Here is an 18,198-nt window from a genome sequence, read left to right as displayed (position 1 = left end):
TGAACGGTGCTGCCATCTGAGCCAGTCTAAATTTCATTGGAACTAAAAGCTTAAATTGGAAAAATCCGATAGATGGCAACATCTGATTTGTAGACAAGGAGGACAATAGTGTGCGACAAGGACAAACATATATGTACGTGATAGACAAGGAGGGAGATAGTGTGCGACAAGGACAACAATAGCGATTAGTTCCACTTTTTCACCGCTACGCGCCGCTAGCATTCCAGTGTCTGTAGCGACCTATAGTTCCTCGAGTACGAGTTTCGAACACCAACTTGCACAAGCCGCAAGTGGCTGTGCGCCTAGCGTCGAAGTCAACCGATATTCGATGTTAAGCAAACAGAGTGCGGAACCGCTAGGATGGGTGGACCATCCTAGCGAATAGTTACAACAACAAGCGTCTGGGGTAAGGAGTCGCTGCCATCAGCCCCACTGATGAGTCTAGGCAGCGACTCTGAGACGAAACGCACAACCTTTCCTCACCTTACCCACATCATCACTTCCTACATTATCCTCGCATTATCATAGCCATTTCAACTCCTTCATGTCCATAAATCGACTAATTTTTGCGATTTTTTTATTTGTAAAAAAAAATAATTAAAAGACTGACCATGCAAGATTTTGCGGTTCTATCACTACAATTAGACATAAACTTTCTTTCTATATTCCATTCGATTTGTAAAATGCGTACGTAGAGATTTACAAATTCTATTTAATAGATCGAAAAATGGCGCGAATATTCAATTTCTTGCAAAATTCACTCAAAATTTTTACAGGGGACAAATTCAGTTGATATTTTCAGTGGAGAAATAATATATTAAAATTCATCAATTTTTGTTTGTGTTTCATATTCGTTAATGTTAATATTTCCTCGTTTTATTGCATGAACATAATTTATCAATGTTAAAATAAAAAACAAAGGAATTTGAGAAAATACTTCTTTAATTACATCATTTTATTTATACACGTATTTAAAATATTTCAAGTTTAATAAAGATCATTAATTTATGTCTTTCTAGGATGATCATAACTGCAATAGCAACAGCTCATTTTAAGAAAATGTAAAATGACAAATTCTTCAAAATGGCATATACTCATTCTCATTTCCATTTTAACATAGGAAAAATATTTGTGTATAATGCCTTTGAACGATCATCTCAGAATGTATAAAGATTATATCTTTATCTCTGTCTTCTCTCGAATGTAAAAGTATAGTTGAAATTCGTTATTGCACTCTATTAATTTCCATAAAAAGTTTTATCACTGTAATCTTTCAACATTGTATCATTGAATAGATTCTTTCATATAAAATTCATTAGCTACTTATATATGTATAATAAATACAATTAGTGCTTATATAATTTTGCTCGTGTCTATAATTATCAATTAGTATATTTTGTACGATTGTACGTTTTAAATAGAAATGTTCAAATATGTAAAAATAAAGTGGAAACGAGCAATCTTAGTTTCTTCCGTTTGTTTACTGAATGTGGTATTAACATATACAGACGAAGAAATGCTCGCGGTTCCATAGAAATTATGCCATTTTTTTTTACAACGAAGGTGCAAGTTATTACATGTAATAACTTTATTTCATAATTTTTAAGATTGATGAAGAAGAGAAACAGCAATTTTTAAATATTTTATATTTAGTTTCAATCTTGCAAATGATCCAAACAATGCAAGAGGATTTAAAAAATATTTAAGATGTGTAAATCAAATGTTCTTTTGACAATTTGTAATAATAAATTTTACGTACTTTATTTTATCACAACGAGTCCCGCGAAATTCGGTAAATTCTGGGCTAAAAACAGTGCTTCTTTTCACTTCATCGTAATTCTTTATCTTTTGTTTTTATTAATTTATGCCTATATAAATTATATATGTATATCGTACAATTATACGGAAGGTGATTATCGTTGACCTTTCTCATAAAGGTATATTTTCATAAAATTTAAACAATTTAAGCTATAAATATTCATGAAATTAAATTAACCCTCGTACGGCGGGTGCTCTGCCGACTAGCAACGTGGGCCGGCGAATGCGAGGTCCAGTTCGGATTTCTCATTCGCCGGCCGAAGGTTAAATAACGTCACTCAACTAACTCCATACGTCGCTTGAATAACGTTTTTGAGAGTCCATTTTCTTGATATAATCCGCAGCATCTAACTCCGACATTTTCCCTTTTTCCATTACAACTTTTAATAAAATGTTGTGCACATCGCGTGCCATGTTTTTCGCATCGCTAGAAAAGCAAAAATATTTCATGAATTATGATTAATCGACATGTATATATCGGATTGAACTACAAATAACTTCCAATATAAATTTTTAACAGATGTTTTCAGTATCAAAATTTCGACGTATTGCAGTAAAATTACAATTGAAGAAATTTATATTTTATTGTACGAAGAGCAAAAAATTACTACACAAATTATAAGATTATAATTAGTAAAGAATATCTTACGTAATTAATTAATATATTATTAATGTAGTTAATAGAATAAATATGAGTTTAATACTAACCCACACACGTATATATGTCCATTTTGTTCACCAATAACTCTCCATAATTCATCTTTGTTCTTTTCTAATAAATGTGTAACGTACACTTTCTGAGCCTGCTCTCTGCTAAATGCAGTGTGTAAAATTAAAGTACCACTTTTTACATACTCCTCGAGTTCTTCCTTGTAAAGGAAATCTTCATCTTTCTTTCTGCATCCAAAATACAAGATCGTCTCTCCAACTTCTTTTCCTAAAATATAAAAAATAATACACTTGTTTAATTTATTTTTGTAAAGTATGTTTAATTTGTTTTCGTAAAATTTTGTATATTAAAAAATACATTTAATTGTATTGTTTACCTTCCTTTCTGGCAAAATCACGTTCCTGTATGAATGCTCTAAATGGTGCTATACCAGTGCCCGGGCCAACCATAACGATTGGAATCGACGGTCGATTTGGCAAACGAAACTGAGATTTTCGCACGAAAATAGGAACATAACACGGTGGATTTGAAGGATGTTTCTCCTTTAACCAACTGGTTGTCACACCTTTGTTAATTCTACCTGTAGGCGTTTTATATTCCACTACAACCGCAGTAATATGAATTGATGTTGTATGCAGCTAAAAATCAATCAAATGATCGTTTTACAATCGTCTAAAACCTTGTTTGATTATAACAATTTAGTCTTATTATACGTGCACGTTATAAAGACGAATAATTTTAAACTGTAGTGTAATATTTGATTTATTTTAATATACCTTAGGGGAAGAAGAGATCGAATAGTATCGACATTGTAATCTCGGTAAAATCTCACAAAGATGATCCAAGGCTGGCTTCAAGCTAGGAATGTCTTCCAAGATATGTACAATATTTCTGTTTTCTTGAACTATCCATTGCTGATACGCGGCTTTGCCCTCCGCGCTGGTTGATGCCATCAATTTCAATTTTTCTTTGTCATTCGCATCGCTGCAGTACTCCGCCAACTCCTTGAGAATGTGCGTGCGTGGGTTACTAGTGATATCTAAGTAATGCGTCAAAGCAGTTCTATAAGAACATGGACAAGGGAATGGATGCTTCTTCGTAGATTCCTCTGTGAAACGCGTGAAACAATCCCCATTAGTGACATTGACGTGAATTTAATTAATATTAATTATATAGTTGATATCTAATTTACCATCTGTGTTTGTAAGAGTGAACACCGTGTCCAAATTTGCACCACACTTTTCTCCAATTTTATTCACTAGCTCTGCATTATTTACAGGGTACACTGCTAAATGATCACCAGCTTCGTAACGCATTTTTGACCCCTCTATATCAAATTCTATGTGTCTACACGACCTTTCTGAAGCTGAGCCGTGAAGCTCGCGATTTTCCTTTACTGGAGATAAGAAGGGATTCTTTGCATCGAATGGTCTACAAAATTAATTCGGATGAGTATCTCGAACAAACTCTAATAATAAATTTAAGAGATCGATCAAACGTACGCTCTCTGATTCTTAAACGAGTGAAGACGAGCTAATTCACCGGTGTAAATGCGGTCAGCTGGCAAATCAACGTGTTCAGTTAGCTTGTACTGCCTGATGCTAACGTCCTCGCCAGCGCCTTCAATTCCAAAGAAGTCGCAAACTGTCGGCCAAAACTTATCCTTCCACGTGATGAAATCATCTTCTATACTACAATCATATGTGTTTTACTTTTAAGAATATTATACAGAAATGCTTGATACATTAGATATTTTTTGCAAGTACTTAACACGTAGTAGTAATTTTATAAACTTACTTAGCATCATCATCTCCCAAACCGAGTTCGAAGACGCGTGTAGCACCAAGTTGTTCTAATCTGTGATCAACATATATAGCCACCTCATTGTAATGTTCGTATGTTTTGTTTCCAAGCCCAAATACCTGTAAAACAAATGAATATTTTATATACTCCATTGAGACTTATTATTATAAATTATTACAACTCTTATGTGTGAGTTATTGCATGTACCAGACATCTGCACAGTTTTTATTTGAAATAAAAAAAAAAAGAATACTAAAATATTGAGAAACTTGTTGAAAACATGTTGGTGAACAAAAGATTGTCAATAAATTTGATATAATCGTAAACATGTACTATATTGTGACATATTATTTAAATCTCAATATTTATAGAACTTAATTCTAGAAACATGAACATCGGTTAGACAAATTTCTAAATTTCGTTTCATATACCTCGAACGTTCGCGCTAAAACTAACATTGAGAAGCGCCGGTGAGTGGCGTTGTAGTGCTTGTAATGCTTTATCATCGCGTGGAAGACATTGTCGAATTTTTTTATATTCATTATCAAAAGATCTCGCGATAAATATTTGAAAATTTGAAAATTGTAAGCGTAATATATACAATTACAGCGAACAATTGTTTTCTGACGATGAAAAGCACTGTTGCGGTCGCACGTTAACTGCTATGTAACTGTGTTGTACAACCACACGTGATTGAACAAGTTGCTTATGTAATATACCATTATTATTACATTAGAGACATATTTTCAATATAAATAAAAAATTTATTTGCATCGTAAAAAAAAACAATTATATCAACATAGAAAAGATTATTATAATGTACAACGTAAGGCATGATACATGATTAATGCAAGTATTTCACTGATGTTTTAACTGAACTATATAAAACGACGCACGATGCCATCTAGCGATAAGAAGTCCAATTCGTGTGTTTTGGTTTTGAAGAAATTGCATTTTTTTTAGAATTATATTTTATATTCTACTTTTCTTATATTTCACTTTTTCTATCATTTTTAAGATTAAAATTCTACAATTCTATACAATTTCTTATATTTTTACAATTTCAAATGTACTTAACTTTCAACTTAACTTTCAACGTTTTGAAGCTGATAATATTTTACTTGTCTTATAGTTAACAGAGATTTTTATTTATACTTTAAAAATATTTTCAATATTATTGATTTTATATTAACTTTTTAAAAATTTCATTTCTGCACCAAAAGAATTTTAAAGAAATTTGTTTTCTATCAATAGTTATTTGATACAAAAATTTTCTATTTAGAATATGGAGTTTCAGACTCCTGTTTCTTTTGTTTCAACAAGTATAAATTAGAAAATATAAGCAGTACTTACAGCATAATTCAATCCATTTAAATCAGCATCTCCATTTTTTAGCCAATCAACAAATTCCATAGCGTTGTCTGTAGGATCACCTTCTCCATATGTAGCTAGACAAAACACTGCCATGCTGTTTGGAATTGTTTTCAGGTGCATTAGCTCTTCCTGTTGTAACAAATTACAGTTATTTAAGATCATGAATAAATGAATAAAATAATAAAGCATTAAAGTAATGTTAAAGATCTGGGCCAAGGGACCAGAAATTATGCAAAAGCATTAACAGTTTTCTAGATCTACAATCCAGAGGTTACAAATGGTCTACAAATTAACAGAGATCTACTGAGTTTGTAAGCGCTACTACCCTCCAAACTGGATCAGTTTATCGATGTATTGATGTACAGATTCACAAATGTAGAAAACAAAGAACACTCAATCGCTATAAAGAGATTCTTCACTATGAGCTACCCGAAACCTTGGCATACGAATTTGTTCTAATTCGCCCAAGTACCCAATCAGAGCTTATTGTCCATTATTTATGACCATTTATAGTCTCAATTCTTCATAGCTGACGTACTGTATTGGTATTGGGGTGCCAGAGGAGAATCTCTTTGATTTTTTACGATTCAGATGGACGTTGAAATTCACTTGACTTTGAAATTAATTTTCTTTCGAATTACTCAATTTATATTTATTATATGTATATATATTTTTTTTTAACTTCTAACGTTTAACGTATATCAACAAAATATCAAGCGATAATTGAATGTTAAATATCAATGAAATTAATTTAATATTTGACAGAAGAAAATCAGTACCATATCACATTCTTCGGGATCGGCCACCATGCCTTTCATCTTATACCGGATACCTTCTTTGGCCAACCTACCGGCGAATTCCTCAGCAGTTCCAGTTTGGCTACCGTAAAATACTACCAAACTTCTTCCAGAACTCTTCAACTTCTTTATGAACGAATTTTCCGACGTTTGCACCGTAGGAAACATTGTTGGTCTGTGACAACAATTTTTTTTTTTTTATGACATCGTTAAATGCATAAAACAGACGAAGGTTGAAAAAAATATAGATAAGAAGCGAGGATTTAACCGTACAAATAATTCATTTCTAGGAAGTTGAGTTTCTGAGTAACCTAACAAAGAACATTCATTTTTGTACAAAGCCTCTTTATCTCGTTTTTTGACTCTTTCTTTGAAATTCAAGTTATCGATAGCACTTATAAATAATTGCACGTATCAACATTAAAACTACCAAAGAGTAGCCAAAAGAGCAGCTAACTTGTAACGTTTTACACATTTGTAACGTCAATTTCTCATCAATTTTGTAGATTTACAACGCTACAAAAGTATCAATAAAAAGAAGTTTATATTTTTCGTTGCATTATAAACTTTTCCTTATTCTTTGATTGATCTTCAATTCGTCTAACACATTGACAGAAGTTTGATGCTTTGCTTGCCAATAGTTTTAATGTTAACAATATTATCAATGATAATAATTCATTCATATCGATAATTCATTATTACTGGATCGAATAGGATTTTGTGGCGGGTGTGTATTCTTCCTGTTTGTTTCTGCGCATCAGCCACCATAGTGCGGCCAATAAAAGGGCACTGAGGAGTACAATGTCGAGGGTGCTGAAGAGTGGTTCGTCGAGGACTTCTGTCCTATCCTCGTTCTCCAACACTGGAGAACTTGCCATTCTTATTGCTTTAGGTTGCAGTGCGCCAGCAGTCTGAAACAAACGAAAACAAGTTGCTTGTCTATTATCTCGTTTTAACTACGTATACCTGGCTTTATTAATGCCCAAGAAGATACGCAAAGTTGATGTTTGACTTATAGTTAATTTCATGCGTAATAAATTAAGTGCTAGGATCAGCATAAAGCTATTTCCTGATTAGAAAAATATGACGATAGCTTTATTATCTCAACCTTGGAGAGCCACAAAAATGTCATTAAGAAACAAAAATAAGAATGGCTGCAGTAGAACGTAAAACGTAACAAATTCATCATTCCAACTTAATGCAAAGTGAACATAATCTGCAAGTATTGTGTTCAGAACAAGATTGTAGAAAAATAAACTTTTGTTTGAATGAAGTATGTACGTTACTTTATCTGGGTAGATTATGATAAATTAGAAGAGATAATTAACGTTAAATTTAATATATGAAAAAAAGAATCTGATTGCTACTTCCTCAACTGTCTGATTTATCTGATAATTAATCAGAAGACGTACGTATGGTTTCTCGCCTTCGATGCCAACTTCTGCCCTGTTGTAATCGAGATGAGTAAGCATTTCCGGAATTTGATAATTACAATTTTAATCAGGGCATGTGGGTCATCGATTTTTCCTGGTGAGCGCGTGTAACGAAAAGTATAAAACAAATGGAATTTATTTAGACGAAGGAATTTACACAGCAATTCAAGTAGAATATTTCTTAATGTACAATCATAGTAGTGGAAAAGTGTTAGCCCGAGCATACTTGGGTAAGTGTACAAAAGGAAAGGTTGCAATGAAAAGTACAACTTTACAGTCTTATCATTGTTATAAATGGATATGAGATTGGTACGAGACTTATCATCACATTTTCCACAATCATCCATCAATTTATTAAACGCAGAGACATCCTGCACAATGTAAGCGAGCAATGAAAGAACAAAAAATATAAATAACGCAAGATTAATAATGGACAATAATAAAATAAAATGGACAATAAAACGGAAGTCAAAGTGTCTGATATCGCACGATTAAGTACACCGACACTTTACAGTTCAATTAATCGATTTGATTTTAGTTTTTTCCTTTCTTTCTTGGAGGAGATCTGTTGTCTTTCCTTTCGTTCGAGGAAACTATTCGATTATGAAATACTGCTGGTTACGCAACAGTTTCGAATGTAACGATTTAAAAACAATTACTTCCTCGGCCGTTCGCATCATTTCAGAACGTAAGGTATTCTTCATTTGGAAAAACGTTTTCCAAATAATGATAATTTCAATTAGTTGCATATAAATTCAGGCGCGGTTCAGTTAGTGCGTCAGAAATTCATTAAACCTTTGACCCGCGAGCTACACTTCGATTTTTGTTGCATCGACTGCCACCGCATCGAAGCTTTTTTCCCTCCCCCGATTAGACACACACTCGAGAAGATAACAATTTGCGTGAATTAATTTTTACAATGCTCGCTGTGGTATCTGATCGTTTCAAGTTTAACAAAAGAAAACTATCGTCTCGAAAAAAAAAAAATAGCGCAATAGCTGACTGAAAAATGAAAAACCTGAAATTATGATTCACGCACTTGTCGTACGACAATGACAGTCGTAAATGATTAGTGATTAGTGATGATTCATTGCCTGATGAAAGAAATTTTTCATATAACCGATTCAATTTTGTCAATTGCAACAGAGATAATTCTATAGTGTACTTTGAACAACCGTGTACATGCAGTTGGTTCGATTATAATTGTATATTTATATTAGTATAACATATCCTTGTAACAGACACTGCTCATTATACAGACTTTATTATGGATAATTAATTGTGACTATCTACAATTAGTTGAGCTGTGTTCATTCACATTTATACTAATCTTTTTATTTATTATTTATACATGTATGAATGACTGTATCAGAATGTTTCAGAACATACATTACACCGACTAACGCTAGAACCATAACATTATAAAACGGTCAAAACCACCAATTTATAATTCTCGTTAGAAATTTTACAAACATGAAACAATGTATTTTTAAAACTTCAATTGATTTTTCGAAAAAAATGTAAATTTTTATTCAAATTTGTTGTATTATAATGCTTCTTTTTGCTTTGTAATTGCTTGTGTAATTTATTGCATCATAAAGCTTTTCTTATTCCTTTCACTTTAATGTTTCTGATGGAAATTTTATGTTTTAATTGACACATACAACATTTTATGCTTTTACTTACTTTGGTTCTAGTATTAAGTATGATGAGAGAGTACGGTAAGAAACTAACTTCTTCTAGTCACAACGCTTACAAAAAAAAAGAATGAATGTTTTAGGCCTTTGACCAGCCTAAAATTCTCTGGAATTTCAGTAACGTTCCCAACCAAGGAATATGTATGATTGAGGGGGGGGTTAACTCAACAATAAATTAACGCTGTCACAATGTTTTTTCAATCGACACAGGATATATTATTATTGTCTGTATACGATATTCGACGTATAATATATTTCTCTTTTTAGGAAATATTTCTTTTTTTTTATATGTACAGTCTAACTCTATGTTTGAAATACTGCACGAGTAACAAGATAAAAATATTTAGTAATTTAGTAGATAATCTTATCGGTAAGTCCCAACGTAATGTCTATTATATGTATTGTACATAAAAGCCAAAATATATTGCGAAATGAATCATCATATCATTCAAGATACGCATCGTCTATGTACATAAATCGACTACCATTTCAAAAATATAGAGTACTAGAAATATTTATGACATGTCATTTCTGTATGTAAATCCATTCTTTGAAGCATACAGGAAAATCGAAAAGATTCAGTTTGTGGAAAAGATTAATGTGTGTGTACATGGATCACGTATCTGCCTCTTCGAGCTGCTATATCTATAATTGTATAGTTAGAGATACCGCGGCGTACTGGGTAACGTATATTACGTGATTCACTCGGCAGGAATAACAAAATAGTTCAGATATTTTTCCATTTTGTCGGTTTAAATATTTATTAAAATATAAAAACTACAGTAAATAAATCAGTTGGCAAACAAGCTAGTAAATTTTAAAAATAAGAAGAATAATCTACTTCAACTAGATTATCTTATTTATTGTAAATTGTGAAATATTGTTGGAGATTTATTTTATCTGTATCGCTGTTCAGAGGAGATACACAATAGTATTGTACAAGATACAGTAAATAAAAGATAAAGTAAAAAAAAAAAAAATGTTTATTGTTGGTGAAAGAACTTTCTTATCTTTATCAAAAGGATTGTTACTGTATAAAATTTACCTTGCTAAAAGAAACGTTTAATTTCCTTAATTTTATTGAGACTCAAAATATTAGTCAGTCGACATTAAAAATAGGCCAATAAGATAACATAAGCAAAGGTACTTTATTTGTAGTTGAAAACAGTATTAAATATTTATGCGTAGAAATTTTTGATAATTATATGTTACGCATATAAATTCAAATGCATTCAAATTTACAAATGTATTCCAGGATTGATAATACAAAAAAAGAAAAAAAATTAGTAATTCCCTTCAAAGTTTAAAGTTGCAATTAAATCAATAAATTATCGTATATTAAAGCACGTCAACTTTTATAATATAAAAACTTAAGAAACTAAAAACTATATGTGAAAACTTGTTACATATAAAGGACATGCGTCACAACACATGTCGCTTGCAATTCTATACTTCTTGCAAACTGACTGTACTGTTCAAGAAAATTTTACCATATCACTGCACACATCAATAAACATATTATGTTCAATGAATAGCGAGATAATAGATGTCACGTATGACGTATTACTTAATAAAAGGATGACTCTAAGACTCTAGCTACGTAAGTGTTATGTAATACCAATATATTATAAATCTACCACACATCGTTGTTACATAACAGAAATACTTGCATATTATTTGTAAACACAAATCCGACAAAGGTGAAAGTGCTGTGAAATTCACCTAACTGCAAGGCGAAAAAGTCTCGTTTCTATCATTTTTTCTGACATAGAATTCAAAAATTTCTGTACAAACGTAGAACGGCTCTTAAATTTTTATTTCAAGCGAATAAATACACTACTAAAAGACTGCTGAAAAGAATAATCTAAATGGGCGACATCTGGTACCCTTTTTTGTAATCATTCATTTATCCCATAAAAATCTCATAAATACAACCATATAAATAATATTTTATCAATTACATAAATAGTGCTAATTATGCTTAGTTGCATTTATGAGACTTTTATGTACTAATATAATATAATTAATATAATTTCTATATAATAATTATAATCATAATCATTATAAGTAGTGTTACATAATTACAATTACTACAAGTACTAATGTACAATGAGATGTTTATATACTAATATAGTACTATGTACATGTTTATGTACTAATATAGTACTATGTACATGTTTATGTACTGATATAGTATTATGTACTGATATAGTACTATGTACTAATATAGTACATAATTACAATTACTACAAGTACTAATGTACTTATGAGATGTTTATGTACTAATATAGTATTATGTGTTTCTATGTAATTATAATTATAATTAGTATAAGTAGTGTTATGTAACTATAATTACCATAACTACTAATATAATACCAAATAACATGTAATTAACATACTATTAACATATTTATAAGTAATAAAATTATAAATATTACTAAGTAATATACACTAATTGTAAGTAAACTTTCTCTGTACTTTGTTCAAGTGCTTTTCACCCTATTTCCTGAAACAAATGAACTGCAAAAAAGAAAAAAGAAAAGAAATATTGCCTCAAGGAAATACGTGGTAGCTACAGGCAAATAGGGGAGAGTAGAACGTTTCGAACGCTGGCGCTTTCGATCAAACGGTCAAAAACCTGTGAATCCTATGCTCACCGGTAGATCCATAGTTCGAGAGGAACGGTGCGATGTCTCGTGCGTCGACGAAGTGAGCAGGTATAATTCAATTAAAACGACCGATCACTCGCAGCCCGTTTCAGAAGGATACAACATGCCCGTGCGAGAACGTGCGCCGAACTGCCAGCGCGAGTCCCCGCTACATTACGCCCAGACGATGCAACACGTCCATTCGTTTCACCGTACAAGCAAAACGAAAAATCAGCAAGTCATTGCCGATCGAGCTTGTATCTGCACGGTGCGCGTCTGTGTACAGAGCGTTCCACAGGATTGAGACCAGAATTTTATCGTTGATCTCGTTTCGTTTCGTCTCGTACCCGCGACTGTAAACACTGCGGAGGGGAGGAGTGCCGGAAATCCACGGTTTTCCGAGGACAAAAGACTCGAAACAAATTACTCAACCGATTTTCGTCCAACAGAATTTTAACAAATTATCATACGTAATTATTGCTTCCACTGATAATTCTTGACTTTTAATAGATTGGGGAGATCATTACAATATTTCTAGGTTAAACTAGTTATACGTATAGAGATAAGAGGAAAAAAAAAGATAAAAAGAACACGTACATCCATACTTTGTACACTCTTTTAATTTTACTAATATAAGCAGCAGTTCTCTCAGTTATATTCGAACACCTTGTATAATGGCCTATTTGCCAGCGAAAAACTAGTTGCGAGTGAAATGACATTTTAAAAGAGGTATCTGTGCACGTAACATTCGCATATTACGTGGAATTGGTTATGTACTTACAACGTTACATATACTTTGGTGACTTGTAACTCGTGCAACCGATTGTTGCCATATCATTTATCGTAATTGTGAGGATTATGTGTTGAGTTTTCTAACGCGAGGTTGTGCTTTCGATCCATTTACGAAAACGCTTACGTAATACTCGTGAAGATTTTGTCGATAAGACAGTTCGCACAATGTCTCTTTCTTTTTTTCTCTCTCGTGCCAATTCGACGAGGGTTTTCTTTTCAATGTTCCCTCCCCCGCCTTATTTTTTTCAACACGTTCACCACCCTTCAAAGCTCACTCACAAAGTTTTCATCATAGAATGATAATTTCATTTGAAGACACAGGAAATTAAATTTATTGCCTTTAAATTTCTCACACAAGTGCGTAAGAATCTGCAGTGGGGTAAATAGGACATTGGGTTTTTGATTTTTGAAAACAGAGATCTCAGCCGGGCGAGGGACACTTCATACAATTGTAAAATTTGATGAACGTCACGCACTTTCGACAATGAGAAAATCATCCTTGTGAAGGAACAACGTGAGTTGACGAAGACACAAAAATAAATAATATTAATTTATTTATAATATTATTATAAATAATATACGTATGTAAATCGGTACAAATCACTTTTGTGCAGCATTTTAGAAGGCCGCGGTGTTTCATCACAAGTATAAATAGGAAGCTGGAATTATATTTCCGATAACGCGACGCACGTACATTCAATCGAACTTGTCTATCAATTTACCCCGTCAATCATTTGTCGTTTGTATGACACAGAACAAAGAATCTCACAATGAAAAAATTAGTAGAAACAGAAGCTTTTTATTTTATAAACAGTGTGAATATACTACAAACTACAAACTACAGGCAAATGCTAACAAAAATCGTCGTATCGAACGGCCTAATCTAAATGGAGAAACAAAAGGAATTCATACACAGTCATCGATTCAGCGGTGATGATATCACTGAATACGCAAATGTGAATACTTGGATAATCGATTTGTTAAAAGTGAAAGAAAGAAGAAAAAAAAAAAAAAGTAGAAAGCTGAGGTGCCAGTGTTCCGGGAAAGCGTTAACGCGGTAAAAAATCGACGAACGATATGCCGGAGAAAGTGAAAGGTAAAATGAAAAAAAAGTAAGTCGCCCGTGCCGAAGAAACTTCACTGTATGTGTTTGTACGTTATCGGGTTTCATTGCGTACGTCATATGACAGTGATTGCAAATGAATCGAGCTTTATCGATACTGGTGATTTCGTAAATCAGTAACATGTGGCGATAGGATCACGTGATGGATCAATATTGTCGAATTCATTAATCCTTCCTGTGCAGTACTTAGTATTTAGTTGCTCATGGTCGCTGATGTTCTCTCACAAAAATAACGATTCGTTCTTTCACAGATTTTCAATATATTCCTCTCAGCTGTACTGAAATATATCTTCTATAATATATAATCTATTATAATGTAATCTTCTATAATATATAATAATACATAATATATAAATATATCTTCTGAAATATATTTGTTAGAAGTTAAAGCATTCAATAAAAGAAAGATCTAAGAGAAAGATTTTAACGAAATAGTATAGAGAAGTACGAATTCGAAGTAAAAATTCTTAATCAGCGTTTTCACACCCGATGTCATATATAGCAGATGTTACGAAACATTTTGAGTCCTGATCTACATAAATTAATAATTTTAATGATAGTAATTTTGATGATAATTTTATTTAAATAACGCTATTTGCATCGATGCGTATAGACATTTAATTTGCTTTTAATTATTTTGAAATTTACTGTTACCACTTGTAACTAAATAAATGTCAATCTGCCATTTTCATATATGATTCAAACATTTTTATATATTGTTCAATTTAATAGCAAATAAAATTGTAATATGAACCTCGGCGATTGCAGCCAAGTAAGATTAAAGAAAATGTTACATTAGCATTGATAATTAAAAAATATAACACACCCATGTACAAAATAACACACAGAAATATCTATGATATATGTACGTACGTGTTCAAAAAAATACAGAGATGACAGTGATTTATTAAAGATTGAGTTTTACTTTATGAAGATACATGTACATTTGTATAAGAACTATGTTATACTTTTAATTAAATTAATATTATATTTGTATTAACAGTATATCATACTTTTAATTAATTACATAACATATTTTTAAATCATTATACTTATACTTTAAAAAAGGAAAACAACAAAAAAAAAACTATACCGATAAAACTACCGTTATCACATTCCAGAAACTTTTTTTTCTCTTCTCCACGATTTCTCTCGATCGATGATCTCCCGCACACTTAGCCTACTGCATACATACATACATACATACATACATACATACATATATATATATAGTAAATACCACCTGTTGAAACGCAGTTCGACACTTACCTGAGAAATTGCCTCCGAACGAGTGAGATTTTAATTGAGAATTTTTTCCGTCTGCAGTCTCCCCAAGAAAATCTCGTTCTGGTACCAAATCAAAGAAGACACGCAATGACCACGTGACAACACTGTTTTGTCAATTCCGTTTTCTGGTCCTGTACGTTGCACTCGCTCAAAAACAATCCGGTATCCACACTGGACTCACCACCGATCATATGTACGAGGAATGTATATGCGTGTATAGGCGCCCCGACATTGAACACATGAAACGACGTTTTTCTGTCTAATTGTATCGTCGAACTCTGTCTGGCGAACCTGTCAGTGCAGAACAGTTTCTTTTTCCGGTCACGGCGAAGTATCCGAGTTAATCCAAGCCCGACGAGGACAGAGAAGCACGAACGAGAAAGAAAAAATGTTGGATGAATCCACTTGAGAATGTGACGTAGTCGGAAGATTATTTTACGCGCGGGGAATTCAAACGATACTACGAAGGGCAAGTCTATTTCTTGATTTCTCCTTCTTTTCTCCTTTTCGTTAAAAAAGAAAAACGATAGTAGAATGATTTTGACAACAATGAACATATAAAAGACACTGACTGAATAAACTTACATCGTTATGTCAAAGATTAAAAAAGGAACGCGCTTTATTTAAATCAAATTCTTATTGTTAGTATAGTTAATACGTCCATTATTTAATTATTCAGCAAATCTCTGAAAAATATTGTTCACGTTGAACAATTGACACACGTGTTTCTTCTTTTTCTTGTTTTGAGCCTTTCCTTCTGACCATCCAAAGCTGAAATAAATATGTATTTCATAATATTGAATCAAATGAACAAGAATCATATGTACAAAGAAGCTTAATGTTCGAATCAAAGAGCACATATTGTACAAGATATTTGTGTTCATTCTATAGTTACAGTCTAACGATGCTACGCACTTATCAAATTCGAGCCAATGTTAATTAATTCCGGTTTCACATTCTGCAGTTCATGGAGAATCATGGAACTGAAAGACAACACGGCCGCCCTTGTGAATAGTTCCGACACACCATTTCCGGTTCTAGAGGAAACAGCCCAAAATTCAGCTTTCATTTTCCTCGCTACTTCTGCTGCTCGTTTCTCCATTATTTTATATATCTGACTAGACTAGAAACATATTTTCTTCTTTTATATTTTATTTATAGCTATCAAAGAAAATAAAACACAACGCAAGCAATATTGCGAATTTAGTTCTTCTTATTTTCAATATGTATTCTCGTATATGTCAGCAAATTTTTCGTGATTTACCAATAAATCTCGCTTTGTTCCTATTAAAAATATGTAATACGGTTCCGTGTTGCTTTGAGCTGCTTCGTTTAACCATTGTTGACAGTGTCCCAGGGATGTCAAGTTAGTCAAATCAAAAACAACCATGATCACTGAAATAAAACGTATTGATATGAGACAAAAATTTGATAAAGCTTAATGTACATTTGTAACGAAGTTTTCTTTCATACCGTTTGCACTTCTATAATAAGATGCAGCTATCGATTTAAATCTTTCTTGTCCTGCAGTATCCCATCTGAAATAAACAAAATAAACAATAGATCTTCATTCTTCATTCTTGATTCAAACGTCTTGCACTAGCATATAAATTGGTTAAACTGACATTTGAAAATGAAATGGTACGCCGAGAATATCAAATCTTTCCACTTCAAAGTCCACGCCAATCGTTGCCTTGTAATTGTTGTCAAATATTTTATGGCAAAATCTGAAAAACAAACAAATTACGTGTATATTGCATAACTTAAAGTAAAGAAGAATTTATGATATCAATAAATTGTATAATGAATAAATTGTTATGTTATTATGACAATTTTCCATATTATAATTTTTATTAATATAATATAATAATAATAACAATATAAATAATAAATATAATAATAATATAAATAATATAATTTTATTATTATAATTTTACTCTATCTATAACAGATATAGTTACCGATTTACTAGACTCGATTTTCCAACTGAAACATCGCCGATCACTATTGCCTTCGCGATTTTTAAAGTTACGCGTTTCGTTTTGCACGAATGTCTGACAAGTGACTGAAAGTCTCTCTCGCGATATTCTGTCATATCGGACGAGTACGGTGACGGCCAATTTTCAATCTGGAAAAAAGTCTCCATTTTATTACACTAGTCCGATACATTTAATTTGATTCTTGCACGTTTTCTATATCTTGTATTATTGTTTCGCGTACTGCAAATAACAAATATCAGACTAACTTCCGAAAAATCTACGTTTTTTTCTATCGCGTCTCGAAGAAGAATCGATGAAATCGTTAAATCGAATTTCGAGTTCACGATTTGACTTCTACCGGATATCCGTTCAATTTTAAATATTCGAACTGAGATACGAAAAAAATGCTCTCAAAAAATACAGTCGTACAGTTTTGAATTCATTATTTTTTCTAAAAATGTACCAAAAGTTGTACAAAGTTGTATATTTACTAAAAGTTACGTATATTAGCGCGTATAAGAAGGACAATTTTCAAATCATACCTGTCTATCATTTCGTGCCACTTCTATCATTTTATAAATGGCTGAACGTGTTTCTAACATTGTTCTGCACACTGTATTCAACAACTCTTCTGTTTCAATGAAGTTTCAGTGAATTTTGTATTCACGGTGTATGTTTGCAGGTTATCCAATTGGATTTTATTCGATTTTATCGAATATTCTTATAACAATGTTTCAAAAAATATCCAGAATATGTATTTGGAGACTTTATTTTTGA

At 32.2% G+C, this 18,198-nt stretch overlaps 2 protein-coding genes and 1 long non-coding RNA gene across 5 annotated transcripts; 1 reads left to right on the top strand and 2 right to left on the bottom strand.

The window, feature by feature from the left end:
- Positions 1-924: 924 nt before the first annotated feature.
- Positions 925-15,713, bottom strand: LOC122530607 (NADPH--cytochrome P450 reductase). Of its 3 annotated transcripts, none has more exons than XM_043657706.1 (11): positions 15,425-15,713; positions 7,165-7,373; positions 6,445-6,637; positions 5,645-5,794; positions 4,286-4,410; positions 3,991-4,179; positions 3,681-3,919; positions 3,265-3,596; positions 2,865-3,126; positions 2,527-2,755; positions 925-2,245 (listed from the first exon to the last, which is right to left on the bottom strand). In XM_043657706.1, the coding sequence occupies exons 2-11, from the start codon at positions 7,338-7,340 to the stop codon at positions 2,101-2,103; spliced, it is 2,040 nt and encodes a 679-aa protein (XP_043513641.1). In that variant the 5' UTR covers positions 7,341-7,373; positions 15,425-15,713; the 3' UTR covers positions 925-2,100. The 3 variants fall into 3 exon arrangements, with proteins under 3 accessions (XP_043513641.1, XP_043513640.1, XP_043513639.1); XM_043657705.1 differs by lacking the exon at positions 15,425-15,713 and adding an exon at positions 12,250-12,410; XM_043657704.1 differs by lacking the exon at positions 15,425-15,713 and adding an exon at positions 7,875-7,949.
- LOC122530621 lies at positions 12,575-14,031 on the top strand. Its single transcript, XR_006307057.1, has 2 exons — positions 12,575-13,546; positions 13,647-14,031. It is a non-coding gene; the product is annotated as an uncharacterized LOC122530621 (long non-coding RNA).
- A 253-nt stretch (positions 15,714-15,966) lies between the features above and the next one.
- LOC122530616 (ras-related protein Rab-34) lies at positions 15,967-18,099 on the bottom strand. Its single transcript, XM_043657721.1, has 7 exons — positions 17,964-18,099; positions 17,404-17,570; positions 17,068-17,169; positions 16,916-16,980; positions 16,707-16,837; positions 16,358-16,565; positions 15,967-16,213 (listed from the first exon to the last, which is right to left on the bottom strand). Exons 1-7 carry the CDS (start codon positions 18,021-18,023, stop codon positions 16,143-16,145), a joined length of 804 nt encoding a protein of 267 aa, XP_043513656.1. The 5' UTR covers positions 18,024-18,099; the 3' UTR covers positions 15,967-16,142.
- Positions 18,100-18,198: the final 99 nt, after the last annotated feature.

The sequence above is a fragment of the Frieseomelitta varia genome, unplaced genomic scaffold, assembly GCF_011392965.1.
Source record: "Frieseomelitta varia isolate USP_RPSP 00005682 unplaced genomic scaffold, Fvar_1.2 scaffold_347, whole genome shotgun sequence".
In the NCBI taxonomy this organism is placed as follows: domain Eukaryota; kingdom Metazoa; phylum Arthropoda; class Insecta; order Hymenoptera; family Apidae; genus Frieseomelitta; species Frieseomelitta varia.
Note: the sequence above shows the minus strand (reverse complement) of the source record. Positions and strands in the feature narration are given on the sequence as shown.